A 24288-nucleotide genomic window follows, 5' to 3' on the forward strand; every position below is an offset into this window, starting at 1 on the left:
ATTTGAATTCTCACTGCAGCTACCAAACAGCTTCCTAGACCCATTCAATTGAGCTCTACACCAACCCTTGCATTTAAACTTTGAGCTTCCAACCATAATGAACCTTGCAGGACAATTCTTACCGCTGACCATCTTCCTCTTACTCTTTATGCCACAAAGAGCTCTAAGTTGACCATCCGTCTCCAGTAGCCCATATTCAAGTGGAATTAGAAAGCTAAGGGATATGAATTTTACCCACTTGAATGTTGTGAAGGATGATGGCAACTTAGGGGGAGGTATTATTAACGAATTTGCAAGCTCCACTCCCTTGTGCTCTTCTCTGAAAACTTCCACCTCTTTGCAAGTTTCTTCAATATCAACCTCCTCCTCTTGGTAGCTTTCTTCCAGTTCAATATCTTCTTCATTGCTCACCAAGGGCATGGGAGGCTGTGCTTCTTCTTCTTTAATCTCCATCTCTTGACCAACCTCTTCCAAGTTTTCAACTATGATATGCCTTGGAGGTTGTACACCCTCCTCAGCATCAAATGCAACCATCTTGGAAGGAGGCTCTATGTCTTGACTTTCCCATGGAGGTTCAGCATCGCCTAAGTCTTCAACCACTTCTTCCTCTGCAACTATTATGGCTTCCTCCACTTGTTCCAATACAAAGCCATGTTCCTCATTGTCCACCGAAGTTTCTAGTGTCTCCTTCATGCTTTGCTCTTCTTTTGATTCTCCACATGTAGCCATGGGAGTTCTTTGAGTGCTCAGATATTGGGAAGCTATTATATTTACGAACTCGCCTAAGGCGGCCGCGAAATTTAGCACACTCTTATTCATCCTTTCTTGCCTTTGAAGAATAACACAAAGTCTGTCATCCATTGGAGGTTGGGGTGGATATGAGGATTCATTAGTTGGGAGAGAGGGTTCATAATAGGAAGGTGGTTCATCTTGATAATGATATGGAGATGGTGAATATTGAGGTGGTGGTTCATGAGAGTAGTTGTGTTGGAAAGGTGGTGGTTCTGTGTATGGTTCATTTGGCTCATAAGGTGGTTGGTATGGTGGATACGGGTTAGGATCATATGGTGGTGTTTGGTGATAAAGGGCTTGTGAGTATGGTGATCCAAAGTCATGTTGAGGAGAGGGTTTATAGGCATATGATGGTGGTTGTTGATGGTTCATTAGAGGTGGTTGTTGCCATGAGGGTTGATTAAATCCTTGTGGCTCCTCCCATCTTTGATTGTTCCAACCTTGATACCTGTTCTCATTGTAATTTCCTCTTCCTGCAATATAATGGTAACCAGACTCATAGCAAAAGGAGTGAAAGTTCATAGTAGCAAATAAAAATGAAAATAAAAACAAATTTAAATTAAAAGGTTATTTAAATTTTGAATTTGAAAATTAAATTTTAAAATTTGAAAATTAAATTTTGAAATCTGAAATTTAAAATTTTGAATTTTTAAATTTGAATTTTGAAATTTGAGATTTGAAATTTGAAAAAAATTTTAAAATTGAATTTTGAACATTTTTAAATTTAATAAGGAAAGAGAAAAATAATAAAATGACAACAAACTTAAAAATTTTTAGATCAAAACGAAGAAAACAACTAAGAACAACTTGAAGGTCAAGATGAACACGAAGAACAACTTGAAGATCAAGATGAACACGAAGAACAACTTGAAGATCAAGATGAACACCAAGAAAAAAAATTGTTTGAAAAATTTTTAATAACTAAGTAAAAACCAATAACCTCTTAATTTACGAAAAGACAAAAATAAAAAACAAAAATAAAAACAAATAAACAAGCAAAAAGCAAATATTTACAATAACCAATAATAAGGCACACGTTTGCAATTCCCCGGCAACGGCGCCATTTTCCTAAATCTTAATCCTAAGAGAGAGGAGATAACCTCTCTCTCTAAAAACTATATCTACTCCTAAAATTGTGAATGTGTAAGCTTATTCTTATGAATGGATGCATTCCTCCACTTTATAGCCTCTAATATGTGTTTTCTGGGCCAAGAACTGGGTCAGAAATAGCCCAGAAATCGCTGGAGAAAAAATCTGCCACGCTGATTTTCGGAACTACGACGCGTCCGCATGGAGCACACGTTCGCGTCACCTAGCGTCAGAGCAACTATGGCATATTATATATCAAATCGAAGCTCCGGATGTTAGCTTTCCAACGCAACTGGAACCGCGTCCTTTGGACCTCTGTAGCTAAAGTTATAGTTGTTTGAGTGCGAAGAGGTCAGGCTGGACAGCTTAGCAATTTCTCCAACTTCTTGTATTCCTTCCACTTTTGCATGCTTCCTTTCTATCCTCTGAGCCATTCCTGTCCTGTAATCTCTGAAATCACTTAACACACATATCAAGGCATCTAATGATAATAGGAGAGGATTAAACATAGGGAACTTAAGGCCAAAGAAGCATATTTTCAATCAAAACACATAATTAGGAAGGCAAATGTAAAACCATGCAAATAGTATGAATAAGTGGGTAAAGAGTTGATAAAAACCACTCAATTGAGCACAAGATAAACCATAAAATAGTGGTTTATCATTAACACATGGTCGCGACTACATGTGATCAGTTCATCAACGGAAATATAGCAAGTGCATATTATGGCAAGTGGATGCAAGATGTTTATTAGCATGCCGGCAAAGACATGAGTAGCATAGATCAAGCATCAATAGCTAAAATGTATTATCATTCGTAACAAAATAACAATCACGTTTATATTGACAATTATATTCAATTAATAAAATATTGAAAGGATTTTGTGAAAAACAGGCATTAGAGTAGAATGATAGAATAATTAAAAATGCACAATGCCATACGGGCTCTTCACAAACACTTGGTATGCATGTAAAATATGTTAGAAAAGGTAGGAACTCAAAACATGCATGCAACCCAAAAATTAATATTAATTATCAAATCACTCTTGATGATATCCACAATCTCAAGTATAATAATATGAGATCCAAATAAAGCTCCAACACCAACATAAAAATGCATGGAGAAAAGGAAAAGAATGAAAGAGAAACCATAAATAACTAAGCTGAAAGAAAAATTGAAAAGGAAGAAGAATAAATAAATGCAATAAATTAAAAGAGGAGAAGAGTAGAGGAGGAGAAGAAAAGAAAGAAAGAAGAAGAAAAGAAGTAGGAATGAAAAAGAATTAGGATTGGGGGAGGGGAGATTTGAAATTTGGCGGTGTGCTGATTGAATTGTGCGTCGCATGCGACGCGTACGCGTGCATCACGCGTACGCATGGGTCGCGTAAAGTTCAAATGACGCGTACGCGTCAGGGACGCACACGCGTGGATTGCCAAATATTGAAATTGATGCGCACGCGTTAGGGATGTGTACGCGTAGATAAATTTATGCCTGTAGCACCATTTCAGCGTGGGGGCAGCACAATTCTCTGTTCAGCATGTTGTTGGCGCCGATTTCCATGCCCACGCGTATGCGTCGCTGACGCTTACGCGTGGGTTGAACTCTTTGCAGGGGACGCGTACGTGTGACGTACGCGTACGAATGGGGTGCTTATGTGCCACGCACCCTTCCCACGCGTCTCTCGCGCAACTCTCTGTTCAGGTGCACATACGCAAACGACGCGCGCGCGTCATGAACGCTTGCGCGTCGATCCCCTTTTTTTTTATGTAGAATGCAAAATGCAGAATGCAGGTGAATATGCAGAAATTATGAATGAACACTAATGAAAATAAAATAAAATAAGACTAAGAATAAAAAGGAACGATTATACCATGGTGAGTTATCTCCCACCTAGCACTTTTAGTTAAAGTCCTTAAGTTGGACATTTTGTGAGCTCCTTGTCATGGTGGCTTATGCTTGAACTCATCCAGAAATCTCCACCAATGTTTGCAATTCCAATAGTCTCCAGGATCCCAAACTAGGCGCGTAAAGCCTTCAAGCAAGTTAAAGCAAGTGACAAGGCCCCAAGAGTGTTGATTGCTAGACTAAATTCCGGGGTCCAAACTATGCTTTTGCACCCGTCTTCTTGTTGATCATCATTTTTCTACTTGGGTGGTGAGTAATCGGAATTCTCACCGAGACATCCAAACAGTTTCCTAGACCCATTCAATTGAGAATTATACTAACCCTTGTACTTCAATTTGGAGCATGCAACCATATTGAACCTTGCATGACAATTCCTACCACTAACCATCTCCCGCTTTCTCTTATAGCCACAAAGAGCTCTGAGTTGACCATCTGTCTCAAGTAAACCATATTCAAGTGGAATGAGAAAGCTAAGAGATATAAATTTTACCCATTTGAATGTTGTGAAGGATGATGGTGACTTAGGGGGAGAGGTCTCCAACAACTTTGGCAAGGTGATTTCCAGCTCCATTCCCTTGAGCTCTTCCTTGACAACTTCCACCTCTTTGCAAACTTCTTCAATTTCAACCTCTTCCTCTTGGTAACTTTCTTTCAATTCAGTCTCTTCTTCATTGCTTACCAAGGGCACGGGAGGTTGTGCTTCTTCTTCTTGAATCTCCATCTCTTGATCAACTTCTGCAAAGTCTTCAACCATGATATGCCTTGGAGGTTGTACGCCCTCCTCAACATCAACATCAAACACCTTAGAAGGGGGCTCTATGACTGGACTTTCCCAAGGAGGTTTCGCATCTCATAAGTCTGCAACCACTTCTTCCTCTTCAATAATTACTACTTTGTCCGGTTGTTTTAGTATCAAATCGTACTCCTCTTTGATGATTTCCTTTCTATGACAACTCCTTTCAACTATTCTTTCATCTTCAAGGGTCTCTCCTACTGCTGCCCTTAGGGCCTCCTCTAGCTTCTTATGAAGTATGGATTCGCGAAGATGATTCCTTCTTTCTTGTTCCATGTCAATAGCATAACTGGAATCATCTTGCTCTTGGATTGATGGATGTGGGTGCTCTGCCATGGAGGGTGGTGATGGAATGGAGAGATCATTATGTGGCGGTTCAACACTCTCCATCTTTTTCACTTGTTTCTCAACACACTCATCCGTGGGAATGCTTTGTTCATTGCATGAGTCTCTTGGGCCAAACTTTTGACGGATGGTTGCTTGAAGTTGATCTATTGCTTCCTTGAGACGATTCCTTGACTCTTGTCCAGCTTGAATAACATGATTAGGATCATATGGCTCTTGGGTTGATGGATATGGACATGGTATATATGGAGGTGGTGGTTCTTGGGAGTAATTGGGTTGGAATTGGGATGGATCTATGTATGGCTCATAAGGCTCATATGGTGGTTGATATGGTGGATAAGGGTTGGGATAATGTGTGGGTGTTTGCTAGTAGGGGGGCTTGTGAGTGTGGTGGTTCAAAGCTATGTTGAGGAGGGGGTTCATAAGCATAGGGTGGGCCTTGTTGGTAACTACAAGGGGGTCCACCATATCCATCATCTTGGTACGCATCCTAGAATGGCTCTTGACCATAGTAATTTGGTGGAGGTTGGTTGTCACGAAAGGGTCCACCATAACTATTGTCTTGGTATGCATCATAGGATGGTTGTTGGTTATAGTGCATTGGAGGGGGTTGTTGCCAAGAGGGTTGATCAAATCCTTGTGGCTCCTCCCGTCTTTGATTGTTCCAACCTTGATGCATGTTCTCATTATAGCGTCCATTCCCTGCAACATAATTTGAACTAAACTCATAGCGAAAGGGGTGAGAATTCATAGTAACAAGTAAAAATAAAAACTAATAAAAATAAAAATAAACTCCTAAAACTAAAAATACTAATAAAGAAACGAAAAAGTAAATATTTACAATAACCAATAATAAGGCACACGTTTGCAAGTCCCCGGCAACGACGCCATTTTGACGAACGGATTTTTGCTAGTAAAGAATTTCACAAATATATTCTCGTTGAAAGTATAGTTTCTAAACCAACAAAGAATCCTTTCGTACAAAAACTTGTCTGTCACTAAAGCAAACCCAATAAAATTAATAACCGAAGTATTTAAACCTCGGGTCGTCTCTCAAGGAATTGCAGGGAGGTGTATTTATTATTGGTTATGGAAGATTATCTTTTTGGGGTTTTTGAATAAGGAACAAGAAAAAGTAAATTGTAAGAATTAAATTAATAACTAATAAAGCTCTTAGCAAGGTATGAAAACTGGACGTCCTATCCTAGTTATCCTTATCAATTGTGATGAAAATTGTTCATTACTCCCACTTAGTTAACCCTTACTAAATAAAGGAAAGTCAAGTGGACTAATCAATCTAATTCCTTAAGTCCTAATCAACTCCTAAGGAAAGACTAGCTTTAGAGGAATCCAAACCAACCAGCAAATTCCAATTATCAATCAACAAAGGAGTTTGATAACTCAAGTGTCTCCAATTAATCAATTCAAGCTAAGAATATAAAAAGCTGAATTAAAATCATAAATATGAAATACCTCAAATTGAATTAAATAAGAAAATCAATTCTAACATGGAGTTCATAAACTAAATTGTCAACATAAAGTAATCAACAAGGGAAAATAAATAAACTAGAAAGCTAGAACAAATAAAAGTAGAAGAGAAATTAAATTAAAGGAACATTGAACCTGGAATTGAGAAGAAGTAATCCTAAAACTAAAAGAAATCCTAAATCCTAAAACCTAGAGAGAGGAGAGAGCCTCTCTCTAGAAACTACATCTAAAACCTAAATTGTGAATAATGAGAAGTGTTGAATGAATTGATGCATTCTCCCACTCTGTAGCCTCTAATATGTATTTTTTGGGCCAAAAACTGGGTCAAAAATAACCCAGAAATTGCCCCCAGCGATTTTTGATACGTCCAGCACGTCGCTCTGTCACGCGTACACGTCGCCCACGCGTACGCGTGGATTGAACTTTTACCTGGTCACGCATACGCGTGATCTACGCGTGCGCGTCACCTAACAGCATGGCAACTATGGCAAATTATTTATCATTTTGAAGTCCCAGATGTTAGCTTTCCAACACAACTGAAACCGCTTCATTTGGACCTCTGTAGCTCAAGTTATGATCGAATTAGTACAAAGAGGTCATGCTGGACAGCTTAGCAATTCCTTCAGTTTCTTGTATTCCTTCCAGTTTTGCATGCTTCCTTTCCATCCTATAAGCCATTCCTGCCCTATAAACCTTGAAATCACTTAACACACATATCAAGGCATCGAATGGTAATAAGAGGGGATTAAACATAGCAGATTTAAGGCCAAAGAAGCATGTTTTTAATCATAGCACAAAATTAGGAAGGAAAATGTAAAACCATGCAATTAGTATGAATAAGTGTGCAAAGACTTGATAAAAATCACTCTATTGAGCACAAGATAAACCATGAAATAGTGGTTTATCAGCTATGCTGCAACTTGGACAAATAACAAATATTAACAAATAGTTATGCCAATTATAAAAGCTTCCAGCAAAACTAAACAATACCACAACTAATAACCTTTTACACCATGGAAACCAATTTTCAATATGAAATTAATGGCAATGCCATGGCTAATCAAATGTTCTTGAAACATCAAAGTAACAAAGATATTAGGCATCAGAACAAGACAAAGAAAGAAACATTAACATATTCAAAAGATCAAAATTCAGCAATTATTATATAATATAAGATTCAAAGAAAAACGACAACAAACAGAAAGTGATCTTCAAATTTTGATCAAGAGCTGAAATTATATGCACCACAACAATTTACAGATTAATATATGCTATAACACTATATGCACCACAACAATTAAAAAACCCTCAATTTATTTGAGAAATAAAATAAACATAGTTCAAATCAAAGTTTTAGTCAAAAAAAAAAAAAAGAGTTCAAACCACAGAGTTCAACAATTTATTTGAGAAATAAAATAAACATAGTTCAAACCATAGAGATAAGCAAATATTACCACTAAAAAAACAAATCAGCATCTATATATCATGAAAAAGGAATTAGGATGTATCAATTAAAACAACAATTCAAAGACGTAAATAAACTTATTTTGAATGAACTAGTAAAAACCAAAAACCTCAGAAAATGTTGTAGCAATCGAGCTCAGACGAAGGAGAGAGACCAAACGCGAGCACGCGATGCGGAGGATCCGGCTAGAGGCGCGGCAACGACGACGCAAGCATACATTGGCAGTGAACCGACGTGAGCTGCGATGATGGAACACGAACGCAAACGAACGATTGAAGTGATTTTCCTTCTAGAATAAGGTGACGGGTGGTCGTGCAAATTCAAATCGGTGGCGAGACGGTGTTGACGCCGGTGGAGCCTCCATGAATTTGGGGAAGAAGCTCGAATAGATTTTAATTTCGATGAGAGAGGGGCTCTGCTAGAGTTTGGGTTTCTGATCAAATGAGGAGTAAAAATCTGAAAAGAAGGGTTGGAATGAAATTAACAAAAGTATTTTAGTCTTTTCACTTAATTATACACATTCCATTCCTATTGGAATTAAAGATAATCAGGGGAGAGATGGGAATGAAATGGGTTGGATTTTGATTCCAAAAAATAAAACATACCCAATAATAATTTTTTAAATCTTGAACTAAACATGGAAATAAGATATTTTCATCTCAAAATTTCTAAAAATATATTTGTATTCCCTCCAACTTGTCCTAATGGTAAACGTGTGTATTGCTCTTTTTGATTAAGACTTAAGAATTAAGATAGAAAAATGCCAATATAAGTGCTATTATTTATTTATTTGAGGGAGACAAAGAAAACCTCATCTGAGACAAGAGTGAGGAAATGGCAGTGTCACTGAGACTGCCCTCTCTAACGCTAACGAACCTGTTCTCCTCACCGTCTTCTCTTCCCATTCTACGACGCCGCCGCCCCCATGGCACTCTTCTCCGGCCGCCTCCTCTCGCTGCTAGCTTCTCCTCCCAGAGAGCAGAGGCTGCGTCAGCTCAGACCCAGGATAAGTCGAAGAGCAGCAAAGGAAGCGACCAAGTAATAACGCCAAGGTCACAGGACTTCAACGCTTGGTACCTCGACCTTATAGCCAACGCCGAGCTCGCCGATTACGGTCCTGTTCGTGGCACCATGGTCATTCGTCCCTATGGTTACGCTATTTGGGAATCCATTCAGGTTCCACCTCAATTTTTATGCTTTCTTTTTGGCCGATATATTAAGAGAAATGTTTTTTTTTTCTTATTTTCTTTTTCTTGGGGTACAGGACTATTTGAATGTGAAGTTCAAGGAAACAGGGCATAGTAACATGTACTTTCCGCAGGTAAGGTTCTTAATTCTGATGGATTTTAAAGGGATGATGTAAGGAAAAATCTTTCGGTGATTATGGTGATTCCCCTGTTTGCGAATTTATTTATTTTGGGGGGATTTCTAGCTTATTTATAGTTTAATCCTCAGTGACTATGGTTATTGTAGTAGTTGGACGGAGAATTTGCATTAGACAGTTCAAGGAAGAATACTTTTTTTTATTCTCCGAAGTTGTGAACTTGTGTGTGATAATGCAAACCACCTTGTAGTATAGGAAATGTAATGGTAATGCAAAGTGAGGTATTGATAATGCGGATAGCATGATTCTAACTGTAGTATGACATCAAAATATCTCTTATTGAGTTTGGTGCTTGTTTGTTTCTCCATTCTGCGGTGTAGTTTATTCCATACTCATTTATAGAGAAAGAAGCAAGTCATGTGGAGGGCTTCAGTCCCGAGTTGGCATTGGTGACAATTGGAGGTGGAAAGGAACTTGAAGAGAAGCTCGTGGTGTGTATGCTCTTCAACTTTTTTGTTTGCTGATGTTGCTTTCATGCGCATTTCTTCTCCGTATCGTTTTTTTCTTTTTTTCTTTTTTTTTTTTTCCCTTTTCCTCACAATCTATATACTGAATAGAATTTCTATTTGTGATATTGAGTATCTGTGACCTAAGGTTAGCTTTGATTTTTGTAATTCTTGAGGCTGTGTCAGGTTCGACCCACAAGTGAAACCATTGTCAATCACATGTTTACCAAATGGATCCAAAGTTATCGTGATCTCCCTCTCTTGATTAATCAGGTAAATGTTTCCGCTGCTGTGCTTGTGATTAGACACTTGTCTGCTTATGTGATTGGATAGTCTGTGACTTTCTTTTGACACATAAATGTGATGCAGTGGGCAAATGTCACAAGATGGGAGATGCGCACAAAACCATTTGTTAGGACTCTTGAGTTTCTTTGGCAAGAGGGCCACACTGCTCATGCAACTCCTGAAGAGGCAGAAAATGAGGTCATCATCTTCTCTGTGTTAAGCCTTAGTGTCTTCACTTGTTACATCACTGTGATCTTAGTAAATATTTCTGTTAAACTGCAGGCTATACAGATGATTGACATCTATACCAAATTTGCTTATGAGCAAGCTGCAATACCTGTTATTGCAGGTCGAAAATCTAAAGTAGAAACATTCGCTGGAGCTAATAAGACCTATACAATTGAGGCCATGATGGGTGACAGGAAAGCATTGCAAGCCGGAACCAGCCACAACCTTGGCCAGAACTTTTCTCGTGCCTTTGGAACACAGGTATTTAAACAACATTTTAGTAGTTGCAGATCTGCAAAATGTTCTTAGTTTGAAGTTCACTTGTTTTTATCAATATACTTAATTTCTTCAAGAAATTATGCTCCTTCTCCCCGTCTTAAATGCACGAGTTATTTTTATTTATTTGCTATTTTTGCTTTCCATGATACCTGGGCAGTTACCCTCAAATTTTGATTGACTCTGTTATATTTGCATGCCTTTTTTTCAAGTATTTATATCAGATGCAGATGCTCAAGATTTATCCTTATGCAGTTTTTAGATGAGACTGGACAAATGCAGCATGTTTGGCAGACATCATGGGCAATTAGTACACGTTTTGTTGGAGGCATAATCATGACCCATGGAGATGATGCCGGCCTAATGCTTCCACCAAAGCTTGCTCCGATACAGGTACTTTAGGGTGCTGCACATCTAAGTCACGTTAAGTCACTGGTTTGGGATTATCCTTTGGAACATCTTCCACCTTGGCTGATAATTTAATTCGTTTGATGGTTGTACTTTTTAATGATATGCCTTGCTTCATTTAGGTGGTAATTGTACCTATTTGGAAGAAGGATGAAGAGAAAGTGGCTGTTCTAAATGCAGCATCTTCTGTAAAAGAAGTTCTTCATACGGCAGGTATTAAAGTTAAACTAGATGACTCAGAGCAAAGAACTCCTGGATGGAAATTCAATTTCTGGGAAATGAAGGTTTTCTCTTAAACTTGGATGCTTGATATAAATAATCTGATGTAGTAGTTGCTGCTGGCTTAATGCAAACTCATGCCAAATTAAATTTCTACTTGTGCTTACCTAATATGCACCTTCTCATTTCAGGGTGTTCCTCTTAGAATTGAAATTGGTCCTCGTGATGTGTCTAGTGAGAGTGTGGTGATATCCAGGAGAGATGTTCCTGGGAAGCAGGGGAAAGTGTTTGGAATCTCTATGGAGCCTTCTATTTTGGTGGCTTTTGTGAAAGACAAGTTGTATGAAATACAGTCCTCTCTTTTGGAGAGGGCCATAGCATTTCGTGACAGGTTCACTCATTTTCTGTCTAAACTCTAAATATCTCCTTTCCTAACATGCTTTGAATTGTGTGAAATAATGGCTTCTGTATAGTAATATAATTTCATTAATCATCTACTTGTTTGAAGTGAAGAAGGCTAATGGTAGCATAACTTTAGATTGTGGCAAAACAATGTTCTCCTTGAATCTGGTTTTTGGCTTATGCTATAACACTGACATATTGAAAAAGCACGGCATTTTCTTTTGCAGCAATATTGTAGATGTGAACTCATATGATGATCTTAAAGTAGCAATATCACAAGGCAAATGGGCTAGGGGTCCTTGGTCTGCTACGTAGGTTTTTTCATTTAAGATTCTTAAAACAGATTTTCAGGGCTAAGCATAAATGTGTCTATATGGATGTGGACCATGATTGACAACTCTAGTTTCATGCTTGTTTTACATGATCATGCAGCAATGAACATGAGCTAAAAGTAAAGGAGGAAACAGGAGCAACCATTAGGTGCTTCCCTTTTGAACAACCCGAAGGGATCAAAAAATGCTTCATGACTGGAGATCCTGCCGAAGAAGTAGCAATTTTTGCCAAATCTTACTAATTCCCAAGTATATTATCCTGCAGATGGGGCTTGTAGTCAAATTCTTGGTTTGAATCATACATTTTTTGGTAAGTCAGTTGTGTTGTACAACATAGACAACTTACTACAGAACATTTAACTGATCAACTGTAGCTTTTTATTGTTAGTTGTCATAATCGAGTTACAATTTGTCAATTTCGTAAGGGAATATTTATGACTTGCAGTTTTGATGATACCTATGTGATTTCTTGATATTATCCTAAATTTGTTAAGATGATATGAGTTAATTCAGATCAGTCCTGCAATTAAATGCTAAAATTTTATACACCTACACTCGACAGCATATGAATCTGTTTATTGTTGAAAAGGAAAAACGTAGAACAAGTAATGAATAGTGTTTAGGTTATATGATCTCAAGAACAAATTAATCCATTTTAGGATTTTCTTTTTGAATTTAATAATATCCTCCATTTGAGTATGTTTGTCAAAGGAAATCTACCAAAAACATTGCAAATGAATGAAGCCAGCCAGTTCACCCTTCCTGCTATCATAAGTTCATGGCACATGCCTTAGTTACGTATAATTTGTACCCTAACAAAAAAAGGTAGTATAATTTTTACAAATACATGGTTAAAAAGCAGAATTGGTGGGTTTGGCTCCTATCAATTGAAAAGTGAACTCCATGGAATTAGGGATTAATAGTTGATTTCAGATAGACTAATACATGATTATTCTTTTTTTTCATTGTATTACACAAGACTATAAAAGTGGAGATATGAGACTAAGACATCGAATACAAAATACGAAAAGGAGTAACTCAAGCACTTGCAGGTTTTCTGTGGAGCAATATTTACAGATTGATGTTACTTCATGTCTCATTTCACTTTGGCCACTGACAAGAACTCCAATGCTTGATCCTGGAAACTAGAGAGTATGTCACAGAATGAAATTTTCCTCCTTGAGGTTTTACTCACAAATTCCAACGAGAAAGTGTTATTTATTCAATGAAAAAGATATTTAACTGAACTTAAAGAAATGGTCATCTCAAAAAGTTATATCTTACCCTTAGTCTTTTGCCATAGTGTACTTTAACTACATCAAAAAAGGATTGGTGGGGTAGAGACTCTAATTCCTTGTCAGCATCATAACAAACAGTGCCTGGAGATGTGTTGCTTTCAATCTGCTTAATATACATATTCTGATTCTTGTTCCAGATAAAAACAGATGTAGCTGTAATGACTATGGATACACAGATGAATAGCATGCTCAGGCTGGCCCTTGAGAAGTATAGGAATTTGAGGTCTGAATTATGATCCATTGGATATATATATTATTTGCTTAGGATGACAATAAGTAATAGGAAGAATATTAAAGATGAAGAGATGATAATCCCAAGGCAGAGCCAATTGTTTCGCCCAAAGATTGCAGAAATGGGTTCATCTGATGCATTTGACCTGAACAATAATGTTTGAAGAGGCTTTCTTTCTGTTGTTACATGTTGTTTCTCTCTTGTTACATAGGCTTCAATTTGAAGCTGCAAGCGCGAGATGTCAAAGGCTGTGCCTGAAACACTCATGAGGAGGTCTACCATGGTGAGATCAACGCACTTCTTGAAGGCGCATACAAGAACTCATGGAGCTTTGCCCCCTTCGGTATTGGCCTTAAAGAGTAGCCATCGAATTATGGAGATGAAAGGTGCAATTCCACTTTCTCCACTCACCATCACTACCATTTCATACTTGCATCAAACATTATATATGTCAATCCATGAGTTGTAAACTGTGGAGGCTCCTTTAACTAGTTACCATACCTTGAGAAAGGTTGATGAGTCCCGTCCATATGACCCTTCGACAAAGATGTTAAGGTGGGACGGTGGAGATGAACATGATAGCTTCTGATACAAAGAATGAGACCAGTTTCCTGAACTTTTGATGAGAATGCTTAGGGTATCATGTTCAGTGTCGCAGCAAGAGGTGTTGGAAAAAGGATGCCATTTCAACTTGGAAATATTAACAACATTTATGTAAATGACACTTGTAGGAGTATAGCACAATCCTATTGCAGCAACATGAGAGGAAATTGAAATAAATACTATGTTGCTTGAAATGGAGACAAAATTCAGATATAGAACTTGTCATTCATCTGGATTCTTGGAGAAATTCAGTTCAATAGTTTCACAAGATGCGATGCGAGCAGAAACCAGCTAAATTTTTTGCTGGGACTGTAGGAATCTTAGGTAGCGATCCATCAAGAATAAGTAAAATCCTGCAAGAAACACACAGGAAGAAAAAAATCCTACGTGTAGTACATAAAAGACTACAAAAACTATGTACAGTTGATGAGTGTAGAAGAAAAGTTGCATAAAGTTTTTGCCTTATCAAAGGTAAGTTAGTGGCCCACATGGCTAATCCTGCTAGCAAAGCTACTTCTCCAGCCACATTTGAGACGCCAACTTTATTCCACATGAGCATCTACAATGAAAGCTCTTGCAATGTTAGCCTATATAGTTTATGACTGAAAAAGGATTTTGCATTGAACAAGGACTTTGCATTGAACAAGTTGCTTATTGAATTTACCTCTTAGATTTGATTAGTGTTGTCCCAAAAGATAATGTAGCAAAGTCCATGGGCTGTGAAGAGGACCATTGCGGTGGTCCTAGCTAGATGTGGTACTTGATACTTCCCTCTAAAGTTAGGCCAATGAACTGCAAAAGCGAAGACACTCTTAATACTAGAAAGAACAGAAACATCATGCAGATATTTCCAACAAGGCCTAAGGCCATTACTAAATCTTCCACCTATATATGTTCCAACTTAGAAGAAGAGAAATGTAACAAACAATATTTGATGAAGAGTGGGAAGTTCTTTTCTTACACTTGGCCTCATTAGTTGCCAGTAGGGTCACTGGTAGAAACTAGTCATATAAAAGAAACATAAAAATCAGAGAGAGTTCTGTTAGAGAAATGATTTCAAGGGAACCATTCACAAGCAACGGCTTTTTCCATGATACCAATCCAAAAAATCCCACCTTCTTGAGAGCAAGAAATTAGTCATACATCATGTATGACTAACAAGGTATGAAATAACGTACCTTTGAGTATTGTAATGAGGATGTTTACTTTTCAAATGAAGGTATAGACAGGCTAAAATGGTTATGAGTAAAATGTAAAATATGTAGACAAGTATACTTGCCCCTGTGCAACATATATAGAGGATGAATGACATGTCAAATAACACCATTCGATGAAGTACGAATAAAAGGGATATAATACCTTGTTTGCCAAAGTATATTGAATCTGTTTTAGCTTGAATGGCAGGCAATCAATGTAGATAGAAGGTATTTGTTGGGACCATAACTGTTGAACAATGTGAATAGTGAGAGAGTGAACTTGGTTGTTATTGATTGTGAAAGAGTCCAAATTGAATTGGCTCACTCAATTGTATATATATGTATACAAGGTGATGGTCTAACTAACAAACTCTGTATCTAGCCTAACTAATTAATATAACTAATTCAGATCCTAACTATGTTAAGTTATAACAAACTGTACAAGTATATGCTATGGCTAATATCCCCCCTCAAGTTGGAGCATACATGTTGTATGTTCCAAACTTGGCCATAAGAAATTTGAACTGAGGCGCTGGGAGAGCCTTGGTGAGTAAATCCGCGAGTTGATGCTTGCTTGGTACATGGATGAGTTTGACGATTCCTGCTGCCACTTTTTCTCTAACGAAGTGGCAATAGATTTCAATGTGCTTGGACCTTTCATGTAGAGTCGGATTGGTGGCCATTTGAATGGTAGAGATGTTGTCACAAAAAATCATTGTTGAATTCACCTCGACATGCATGAATTTGAGAAGGGAAATGACGGATAGAACTTCACAGGCAGCGTTGGCTAGAGCTCTGTACTCTGCCTCCGTTGAGCTCCTCGAAACTACATCTTGCTTCTTGCTCTTCCATGACACTAATGAATCTCCCAAGAACGTGCAATAGCCGGTCGTGGACCTCCGTGTGTCGAGGCAGCTGCCCCAGTCAGCGTCAGTGTACATAGAGAGGTGAAACTTAGATTTTGATGAGAAGAGTAATCCCTGGCCAGGTGCTGCCTTCAAATACTTGAGGACATCGTGCACAGCTTCGAGATGAGGAGTTCGAGGATTTGCCATGTATTGAGCCAGTTTTACCACAGCAAAAGTGATGTCTGGCCGAGATATAGTGAGATACATGTGGCGGCCAATTAATCTGCGATATCTCGAAGCATCAGGGATAGGATCACCTTCATCAGCACTAAGTTTTAGATTAGCATCCATGGGTGTATTGGCAGGTTTGCACCCTAAGAAACCAGTCTCCTCCAGCAATGAAAGTGTATATTTTCGCTGACTCAGAGTAATCCCATCCAAGCTCAAGACCAAGGAAGAACTTAAGGTCACCCAAGATTTTAAGCTTGAAGATGGATTGAAGCTTGTGTTTAACATTGTCCACCATGTCTTGTTTGGGAGCAGCAATGATGATGTCATCCACGTACACAATAAGATATGTAGTTGCCTCACCCTCTCCTAGAACGAAAAGAGAGTAATCATGTTAGCATTGTGTAAAGCCATGGGTGATTAGTGTGTTGCAAAACTTAGTGAACCACTACCTTGATGCTTGTCACAACCCATACAAGGATCGTGTGAGTTTACAAACTAACCCTTGTTTCCGCTGAGGATGACCCAAAGGCAATTCCATGTAGACTTCTTCATTAAGTTCACCATTGAGGAATGCATTATTTATATCCAGCTGTAGGAGGCTCCAGTTCTTGACTGCAGCAATAGTAAATAAGGTCCTCACAGTAGTGATCTTTGCCACGGGACTAAATGTGTCCCTAAAATCAATACCAACTTGTTGAGTATATCCTTTTGCAACTAAACGTGCCTTATATCTCTCTAACGAGCCATCAACCTTTAGCTTAGCTTTGTACACTCAACGACAACCAATGGCTCGCCTATCTGGTGGTAAAGGTACAAGGGCCTAAGTGTTATTGGCCTCAAGCACATCAAGTTCCTCTTGCATAGCTTGTCTCCATTCTTTGAACTGAATTGCCTGTTGGTAAAATTAAGGCTCAGGTATGGTGTCTAATTGTGCGATGGAGTAAAGGTATGTAAGGTTAAGGCGATGGTTACTAATATGATTGGCTAAGGGATAAGGAGTAGAGGTGTGGCAGACGTAGTCATTAAGGTAAGGCAAGGCGAAGGTTGAATGTGTATAGTTGATTTTCTTAGTTATTTAGGTGGTGAAGTGATGGTGTTTGGTGTTGGTTCTTGATGTTGAGGTTCTGGGTTTATGACGGTTGGGGTAGGCTGTGAAGATGGAGAAGGGATGTGATCAAGAATGGGTTTAGGAAGTACAAAGTCATTGAACAAGTCCTTATTAGACTGTAGATGAGGTGAAGTATTGAAAGGCATAACATGTTCATGGAAAATGATGTCTCTCGAGATAAAAAAACTGTTTGGTTCTAAGGTTGTAAAGTTTGTAACCTTTGTAACCAGTTGGATATCCAATGAAGACCGAGGGATCAACTCTAGGACAAAAATTGGTTTTGGAGTTAGAGGTGTTTGCTGCATATGCAAGGCAACCAAAATTTCTTAAGGCATCATAGTTGGGTGTCTTTCCAAATAGCAGTTCAAAGGGAGACTTAAATTGTAATAATTTGCTTGGGATTCGATTGATTAGGAAAGCTACAGTGATGATGCACTCCCCCCAAAAGAAAATAGGGAATTTTAACTGAAAGAATAAGGATCTGGCCACATTCAACAGATACTGGTACTTTCTCTCTACAACAGCATTTTGTTGGGGTCGATAAGGGCATGAGAATTGATGCAGGGCACCTCTCTTCTGCAGAAACTCCTTAAGTGCAAGTTCCTTAGCATTGTCAGACCTGAGACATTTGATCTTAATGCCAAATTGAGTGTCAATCAATGCAAAGAAGTCCTTCAGGCAACCTGTGGCTTCAGATTTATTATTCAGCATATAAATCCAACAAAACCTGGTTGCATCATCAACAATGGTTAGAAAGAAACGTTTTCCATTATAGGTGGGAGTATGATAAGGTCCTCACACATCACAATGAATAAGGTCAAAAGTGTTAGAAGATATGTGATTATGTGACTCAAAGGGAAGTTTCTTAAATTAGCTAAATGGTAGATTTCACAAGTATGACAACCTGATTTATTCGACAAATGTAAAATACTATTTAAGTGGTGTAGAATGTTAGAAGGTGCATGACCAAGACGTGTGTGCCATAGTTCTGGACTACACAAATTTATTGAGATAGAATCAGTATGAGAAATATGACTAGAAAGAAAAGAATTTGAGGAATTATGTGAACCATGCAGTGCTGAATTGGTTGGGATTTCTGCTCTTAGGATGTAAAGTCCTTGTTGCAAGTCACCCCTCCCAATCGTCTTCAAACACTTGTTGTCCTGAATAGTGAAGTAATTAAAACCAATAGTGATAGTGATTGTGGAGTTAGCAAGAAAGGCTGAAACTGAAAGTAAATTGACACGAAACTCAGGGACATAAAGCACATTTTGGAGAGATAAATGCTTATTGAGAGTAACTGAACCTATGAAATTGGCAGAGAAAATGTCACCATTAGGTGGAGAGACAGAAAAAGTTTTTGAAGTGTGTATTGAGGTGAACAGAGATAAATCACAAGCAATGTGAATGGTGGCATCACTATCCAAAATCCAAGAATTATGAGGTAAATTTGACCTTAACATGGATGCGTTGAGAACGATACCTGCTGGAGTTGAAACTTCTGTTGATTAATTTGATGAAATATCTTAGATCTTGTGATCATTCAGCAAGGTTAGGAGCTGTTGAACTTGTGTTGGAGCTAAATTTGGGCTGATTTGTGCATCTGAAGTGGATTGAGATGTGGAGACATGATGAATCGAAGGCTTCATGTTCCTTCCTTTGCCAAAATTTGGAGGGTAACCGTGAATTTTGTAACATTTGTCGATAGTGTGCCCAAGAATTCCACAGTGCGAGCAAAGGGGTCTATCTTTCTTCACCATGCCTCTGCCGCGACCTTGAGATTGTGGTGGTTGCTGATTTCTCGCCAGAAAGGCTACTTGATTCTGGGAAGCAAAATTGAGTGAAGCTCCTATTATTGCCCTATGTTTTTCTTCTTGTGTTACAAGAGAAAGGACTTTATTAATTGTGGGAAGAGGTTCCAAGAGCAAGATTTTCCCGCGAATCTGTGAAAAAGATTCATCCAATCCCATGAGGAAACAGTGGATATACCCAGCTTGAAGAAACTCTTGCATGGCGCGTGCATCACCGCAATTGCATTGCACCGGGCGATATGAGTTTAATTCTTCCCAAAGAACCTTGATTCTTGTGAAGTATTGTGACACAGACATGGCACCATGTCGAAGATTCATCAAGTCGCGCTTCAATTCAAACACGCGAGGGCCATTTCCATGTTGAAAACGCTCCTTAAAATTGTTCCACAATTTTGCTGCAGAATCTGTGTATACGAGAGAGGTAGCAATTTCTTTTGTAACAGAATTCAAAATCCATGTGCTTATTACATCATTCACGCACTGCCAGTTCTCAAATTTCTCTGGTTCAGTAATTGGATCTGGTTTAGGCACCGATCCAGTGATGAAACCAAGCTTTCGTTTAGAATTTAGGGCTTTCTGCATCGCGCGACTCCAAGAATGATAGTTGTCCTCAACGAGTTGTTGAGTGACCAAGATCAGACCGGGTTGATCAGCGGGAGAGAGGTTATAAGGATCCACAGCCATTGATGAAGTTGAAGAAACTGCAGATGAAGATGAGGCTGGTTGTGCCATGGTTGGTGGAATTAGAGAAAGCACAAAATGACGCTTCTTTCCAAGTCTCGTTGATTGAAATCACTGTTTCTACCAAGAACAGAGGTGAAATACGCACATTCTCATCAAACTCAGTTATATGAGTCAAGGAAAGAGGAAGAGAGAAGAGGGAAAGAAGGAGAAGAAGAAAGGAGAGAAGAGTGGAAGGTTCAAGAAAAAATTGCTTCTGATACCATGTTGAATACTGTGAATAGTGAGAGAGTGAACTTAGTTGTTATTGATTGTGAAAGATTCCAAATTGACTCAATTGTATATATATGCATACAAGGTGATGGTCTAACTAACAAACTCTGTATCTAGTCTAACTAATTAATATAACTAATTCAGATCCTAACTATGTTAAGTTATAACCAAAGTTGCGAGAACCGGATCGGTCAATAAACCGGTGAGGTCACTGGTTCAATGGTTCATTGGTTCGACCGGGGTTCAATCGGGGTTCAACCGGTTTAATTAAATATTAAATAAAATTATTAAAAAATCTAAAAATAATTTTAAATATATAAATTCAATAATTTTTAACTTATTAAAACTTAAAATTTCACATAATAAATTATCCATTACTTAATATTAGAAGTTCACAAACAACTTCAAACATCAAAGTTTACCTCTAGATGAACCAGTTTGAGAATCTTGAACAGCATTATCTTGTGGCTATGGGTTACTTTGTGATTGTTCCATATGTAACAATCAGAAAATCAAAGACTAAAAAATAACTTCAGAAAACCATGAACAAATAAATAATTCAGCAACCAAAATCATGAAGCAACAAACAAATTCATGAAGCCAGCAAACAAACAACTAACCTCAGAAAATGAAAAATCAAAATCAAAATCGAACAAATAAAGCAGCAAACAAATTCATGAAGCAGCAAACAAATTCACGAAGCCAGCAAACAAACAACTAACCTCAGAAAATGAAAAATCAAAATCAAAATCGAACAAATAAAGCAGCAAACAAATTCATGAAGCAGCAAACAAATTCATGAACAAATAACCTCGGAATCATGAAGCCAGCAAACAAACAAATCATGAAGCCAGCAAACAAGCAAATAACCTCAGAAAATGAAAAATCAAAATCAAAATCGAACAAATAAAGCAGCAAACAAATTTATGAAGCAACAAACAAATTCATAAAGCCAGCAAACAAATTCATGAACAAATAACCTCAGAATCATGAAGCCAGCAAACAAACAAATAATGACGCCATCAAACAAAATCATGAACAGATAACAAATAAATCATATAATCAAGCACAAAAAATCAGAAGCAGCGAGGAGGACTAAGTGAATAACCAAACACGAACAGAGTCTTACCGGCGGCGACGACCAACGAGGAGGCGAGCTCGGCGACGACCAACGAGGAGGCGAGCTCGGCGACGACCAACGAGGAGGCGAGCTCGGTGACGAAACAGGACGCGGTGGTGGTTGCGGCTCTCAACGCCGTCGCTGCTATCGCTGCGGGATGCGGTGGCAATGGCGGTGCTAAACTGCTGATCCCAGATCCCTCTTCTGGCTTGTTGAGTTGTGGGTGATTTCTGCTGAAAGGATTAGGACTTCGTTTAGGCAATTAGGCGTTTAGCCTTTCTTTTCTTTTTTTTTTTAAAGGAAAAACAACGCTGTTTAGCACTTTTTCTTTCTTAACCAAAAACCGTTAAAAAATCGGACGATTCTCTCGGTTCACCGGTTAACTGCCAGTTTGACTGGTCTTCTTACTGTTTTTTTTTTTCAAACGGTTTCTGACCTTACTCGGACCGACTAGATGACCGATTCCCGGTTAATTCAGTTGAACTGGTCGGTCCGATTTGGTTTTCAGAACCATGGTTATAACAAACTGTACAAGTATATGCTATGGCTAATAATAAACCAAAAGCACTATGTAGCCAAGAAAGATTAACACTGAGAACCACCATATCCCATTTAAACAAACTCCACATCGCTTGAAGAAGTACATCCACATCCACATTCGCTCTTCTTTGATTCCATAGTCGCACATACAGTAATGATGCCCTTTTGGAAGCAGGAAAGTTCCTTCAATGCCCTTATGCCTTTATAGGATAGAGTGTATGGTAAAGGCCAAAGACAGTGACATAATACACTACAACTTAACCAATAATATTGGAGAAGGAAATTGGTGAGAAACACACTTCATAAATTCATATCATATGATACTGTTATTCACTGCTTTGTTTTTCATCATTAAAGAAAATATAGTACTTCATTATAACAGTGCACAAGAGACCCCATTATTTTAGGAGGCAAGGCGTTTAGCTTTTTTTGACAACAGCAACAACAGCATGAGAATACAATTTTCACATGGCTGGATACTGTAGTAAATTTTGTCTTTATTTTTTGAATAAATATTAGCAATTATTTGGGCATAAAAATAAATATAAATAAAATAAAAAAACAAACAAACAAAAATGATAGGTATATGTATAGATTTATCGTTTTATATCTATAATATAATATGTTATTTTATATTCAAATCATGTTTTATCTGTCTAGATATAATTTGCATTTTTTTTTTCATTTTACCTAGCTCATCAATGATCATGCATGGTATAATATAATTACGCTTACGTCCCAACTAATGATTTCACCAGAGAACATTAGAACAAGATAAAGACAAAACTTGAATTATGATTTTTCCAACATTATTGGTGCGAGAAGAAAATGTATACATATAGTCTTAGGTTTTTGCTAGTCCTTTTCTTCTTTTTGATTATATCCTCGTTTATATCCATATGGTATAATCAATCTAAAAAAATTGTTTGACCGAAGAACTGAATCTTTGCAACGAAATATTGAAATTTGAGTGATTTAAATGGAATTTTTTTTTTATTGTTGAATTGAATATGAATGAAATACAAATACGTTCTAGTTTTATGTAATATCCATTTTAATCACATGTCGTAAACGGAAATATCCTACAAAGTTCAAAGTTAAAGTTTTTAATATTTATATTTACAATATTAATAGACTCTAATAAAATAATATTTAAATTAGATCTATATTATAATGTAAAAAAATATTTATGTTATAGATTGAATGAACAAAATAAAATACAACAAAAATAATACCAAAAAATTATTGAAAAAATTGAAAACAAAGATTCTTTTTAGTTTAGTAAAAAAATAATAGGAAAAATATTCATTATTTAAATGATGTTTTTTCTATTTTTTTTTACAACTCTCAAGTAATCTTTTCTATTTTTTTACTAAATCATATATTTATTTATACTTTGATTGCATTTAATTTAACCCTATATTTATGAATATTCAATTAATAGAATCAGAATTTAAAACTGATTTGTTTCTCTTTTATGTATTTTTGTTACCTAAGTATATTATCTTTAGCCGCACATATATTGCGGCGAGTCAAACTAAACTAAAAACTAAAAAAAAAAAAGACTATTTCCTAAATTTGTTAAGTTAATGACTTCCATGGATTCACCTATATAAGCCGCAGCTAAAGTAGCAAAAATAAAGGTTTGAATACCGCTTGTAAATAATCCAAGGAGCATGACAAGTATAAGAACTACTAAGGGTATTAAAGAAACAAGAACAACAACTACTAATTCATCACTAATATATTTCTGAAGAGTCGAAAGCTAAGCGACAGGGGTTTTGTGAAATCTTCTAACATGTTAATTGGTAGAAGGATTGGAGTTGGTTGGATATATTTACCAAAATAAGCTAATTCCTTTTTCGAAAGACCCGCATAGAAATATGCTACTGATGTAAGTAAAGCTAATGCAACAGTAGTATTTATATCATTTGTGGGTGCAGCTAACTCCCCATGAGGTAACTATATTATTCTCCAAGGCAAAAGAGCCCCCGACCAATTTGAAACAAAAATAAATAAGAACATTGTTCCAACAAAGGAAACCCACGGACCATATTCTTTCCCAATCTGAGTTTTGCTTACATCTCGAATGAATTGGAGGACATATTCAAAGAAATTCTGACCAAAAGTGGGAATGGTTTGCAGATTTCTAACAACTAAAATGGCTGAAACCAATAAGATAGCAATTACGGCCCAAGAAGTTATAAGTACTTGGGCATGCACTTAGAACCCCCTTAATTGCCAATAGAGATGTTGACCTACTTCTACAGAAGATATCTCATATAATCTTTTTAATGTGTTGATGGAACATAATAGAATATTCATATTGCCCTCAAAATAAATAGAACTTGAAAGGAATTATTTTGAATATCGACTAATCACTTAATATTTCTGGATTTTTTGTTTTTTGCGTGATTTAGTAAATTAGTTATAATAATCGATTCTATAAATCTATGAAGTTCTCAATGGAATAATTTATTTTATTATTAA

General features: G+C 37.3%; 2 protein-coding genes and 1 long non-coding RNA gene across 9 annotated transcripts; 1 reads left to right on the forward strand and 2 right to left on the reverse strand.

The window, feature by feature from the left end:
- Positions 1 to 8644: 8644 nt before the first annotated feature.
- Positions 8645 to 14208, forward strand: LOC112764874 (proline--tRNA ligase, chloroplastic/mitochondrial). 6 transcript variants are annotated; one of them, XR_011875073.1, is made up of 14 exons: positions 8659 to 9053; positions 9142 to 9198; positions 9582 to 9692; positions 9894 to 9980; positions 10077 to 10190; positions 10275 to 10481; positions 10752 to 10889; positions 11027 to 11188; positions 11315 to 11514; positions 11753 to 11836; positions 11958 to 12167; positions 12837 to 13009; positions 13293 to 13378; positions 13599 to 14208. XR_011875073.1 is itself a non-coding variant. In XM_025810686.3 (11 exons), exons 1-11 carry the CDS (start codon positions 8712 to 8714, stop codon positions 12097 to 12099), a joined length of 1644 nt encoding a protein of 547 aa, XP_025666471.1. In that variant the 5' UTR covers positions 8645 to 8711; the 3' UTR covers positions 12100 to 12273. The 6 variants fall into 6 exon arrangements, 1 of the variants encoding a protein (XP_025666471.1); XR_011875076.1 differs by having other exon boundaries at positions 12910 to 13009; positions 13293 to 14208; XR_011875075.1 differs by lacking the exon at positions 12837 to 13009.
- LOC112764875 (uncharacterized) lies at positions 12743 to 15494 on the reverse strand. 2 transcript variants are annotated; one of them, XR_011875078.1, is made up of 4 exons: positions 15169 to 15333; positions 14952 to 14991; positions 14655 to 14782; positions 14171 to 14549 (listed from the first exon to the last, which is right to left on the reverse strand). It is a non-coding gene; the product is annotated as an uncharacterized lncRNA (long non-coding RNA). The 2 variants fall into 2 exon arrangements; XR_011875079.1 differs by lacking the exons at positions 14952 to 14991; positions 15169 to 15333 and adding an exon at positions 15350 to 15494 and having other exon boundaries at positions 12743 to 14549.
- Positions 15495 to 18899: 3405 nt separating this feature from the next.
- LOC140180540 (uncharacterized) lies at positions 18900 to 19916 on the reverse strand. Its single transcript, XM_072221763.1, has one exon. The coding sequence runs from the start codon at positions 19914 to 19916 to the stop codon at positions 18900 to 18902; it is 1017 nt and encodes a 338-aa protein (XP_072077864.1).
- Positions 19917 to 24288: the final 4372 nt, after the last annotated feature.

The sequence above is a fragment of the Arachis hypogaea genome, chromosome 17, assembly GCF_003086295.3.
Source record: "Arachis hypogaea cultivar Tifrunner chromosome 17, arahy.Tifrunner.gnm2.J5K5, whole genome shotgun sequence".
Classification (NCBI taxonomy): domain Eukaryota; kingdom Viridiplantae; phylum Streptophyta; class Magnoliopsida; order Fabales; family Fabaceae; genus Arachis; species Arachis hypogaea.

Coding starts and splice junctions, on each gene's coding strand:
- LOC112764874 (XM_025810686.3), top strand. CDS start 8,712: ATGGCAGTGTCACTGAGACTGCCCTCTCTAACGCTAACGAACCTGTTC. Junction 9,693..9,893: donor AACTTGAAGAGAAGCTCGTG/GTGTGTATGCTC, acceptor AGGCTGTGTCAG/GTTCGACCCACAAGTGAAAC. Junction 10,890..11,026: donor CAAAGCTTGCTCCGATACAG/GTACTTTAGGGT, acceptor TGCTTCATTTAG/GTGGTAATTGTACCTATTTG.
- LOC140180540 (XM_072221763.1), bottom strand. CDS start 19,916: ATGGCACAACCAGCCTCATCTTCATCTGCAGTTTCTTCAACTTCATCA.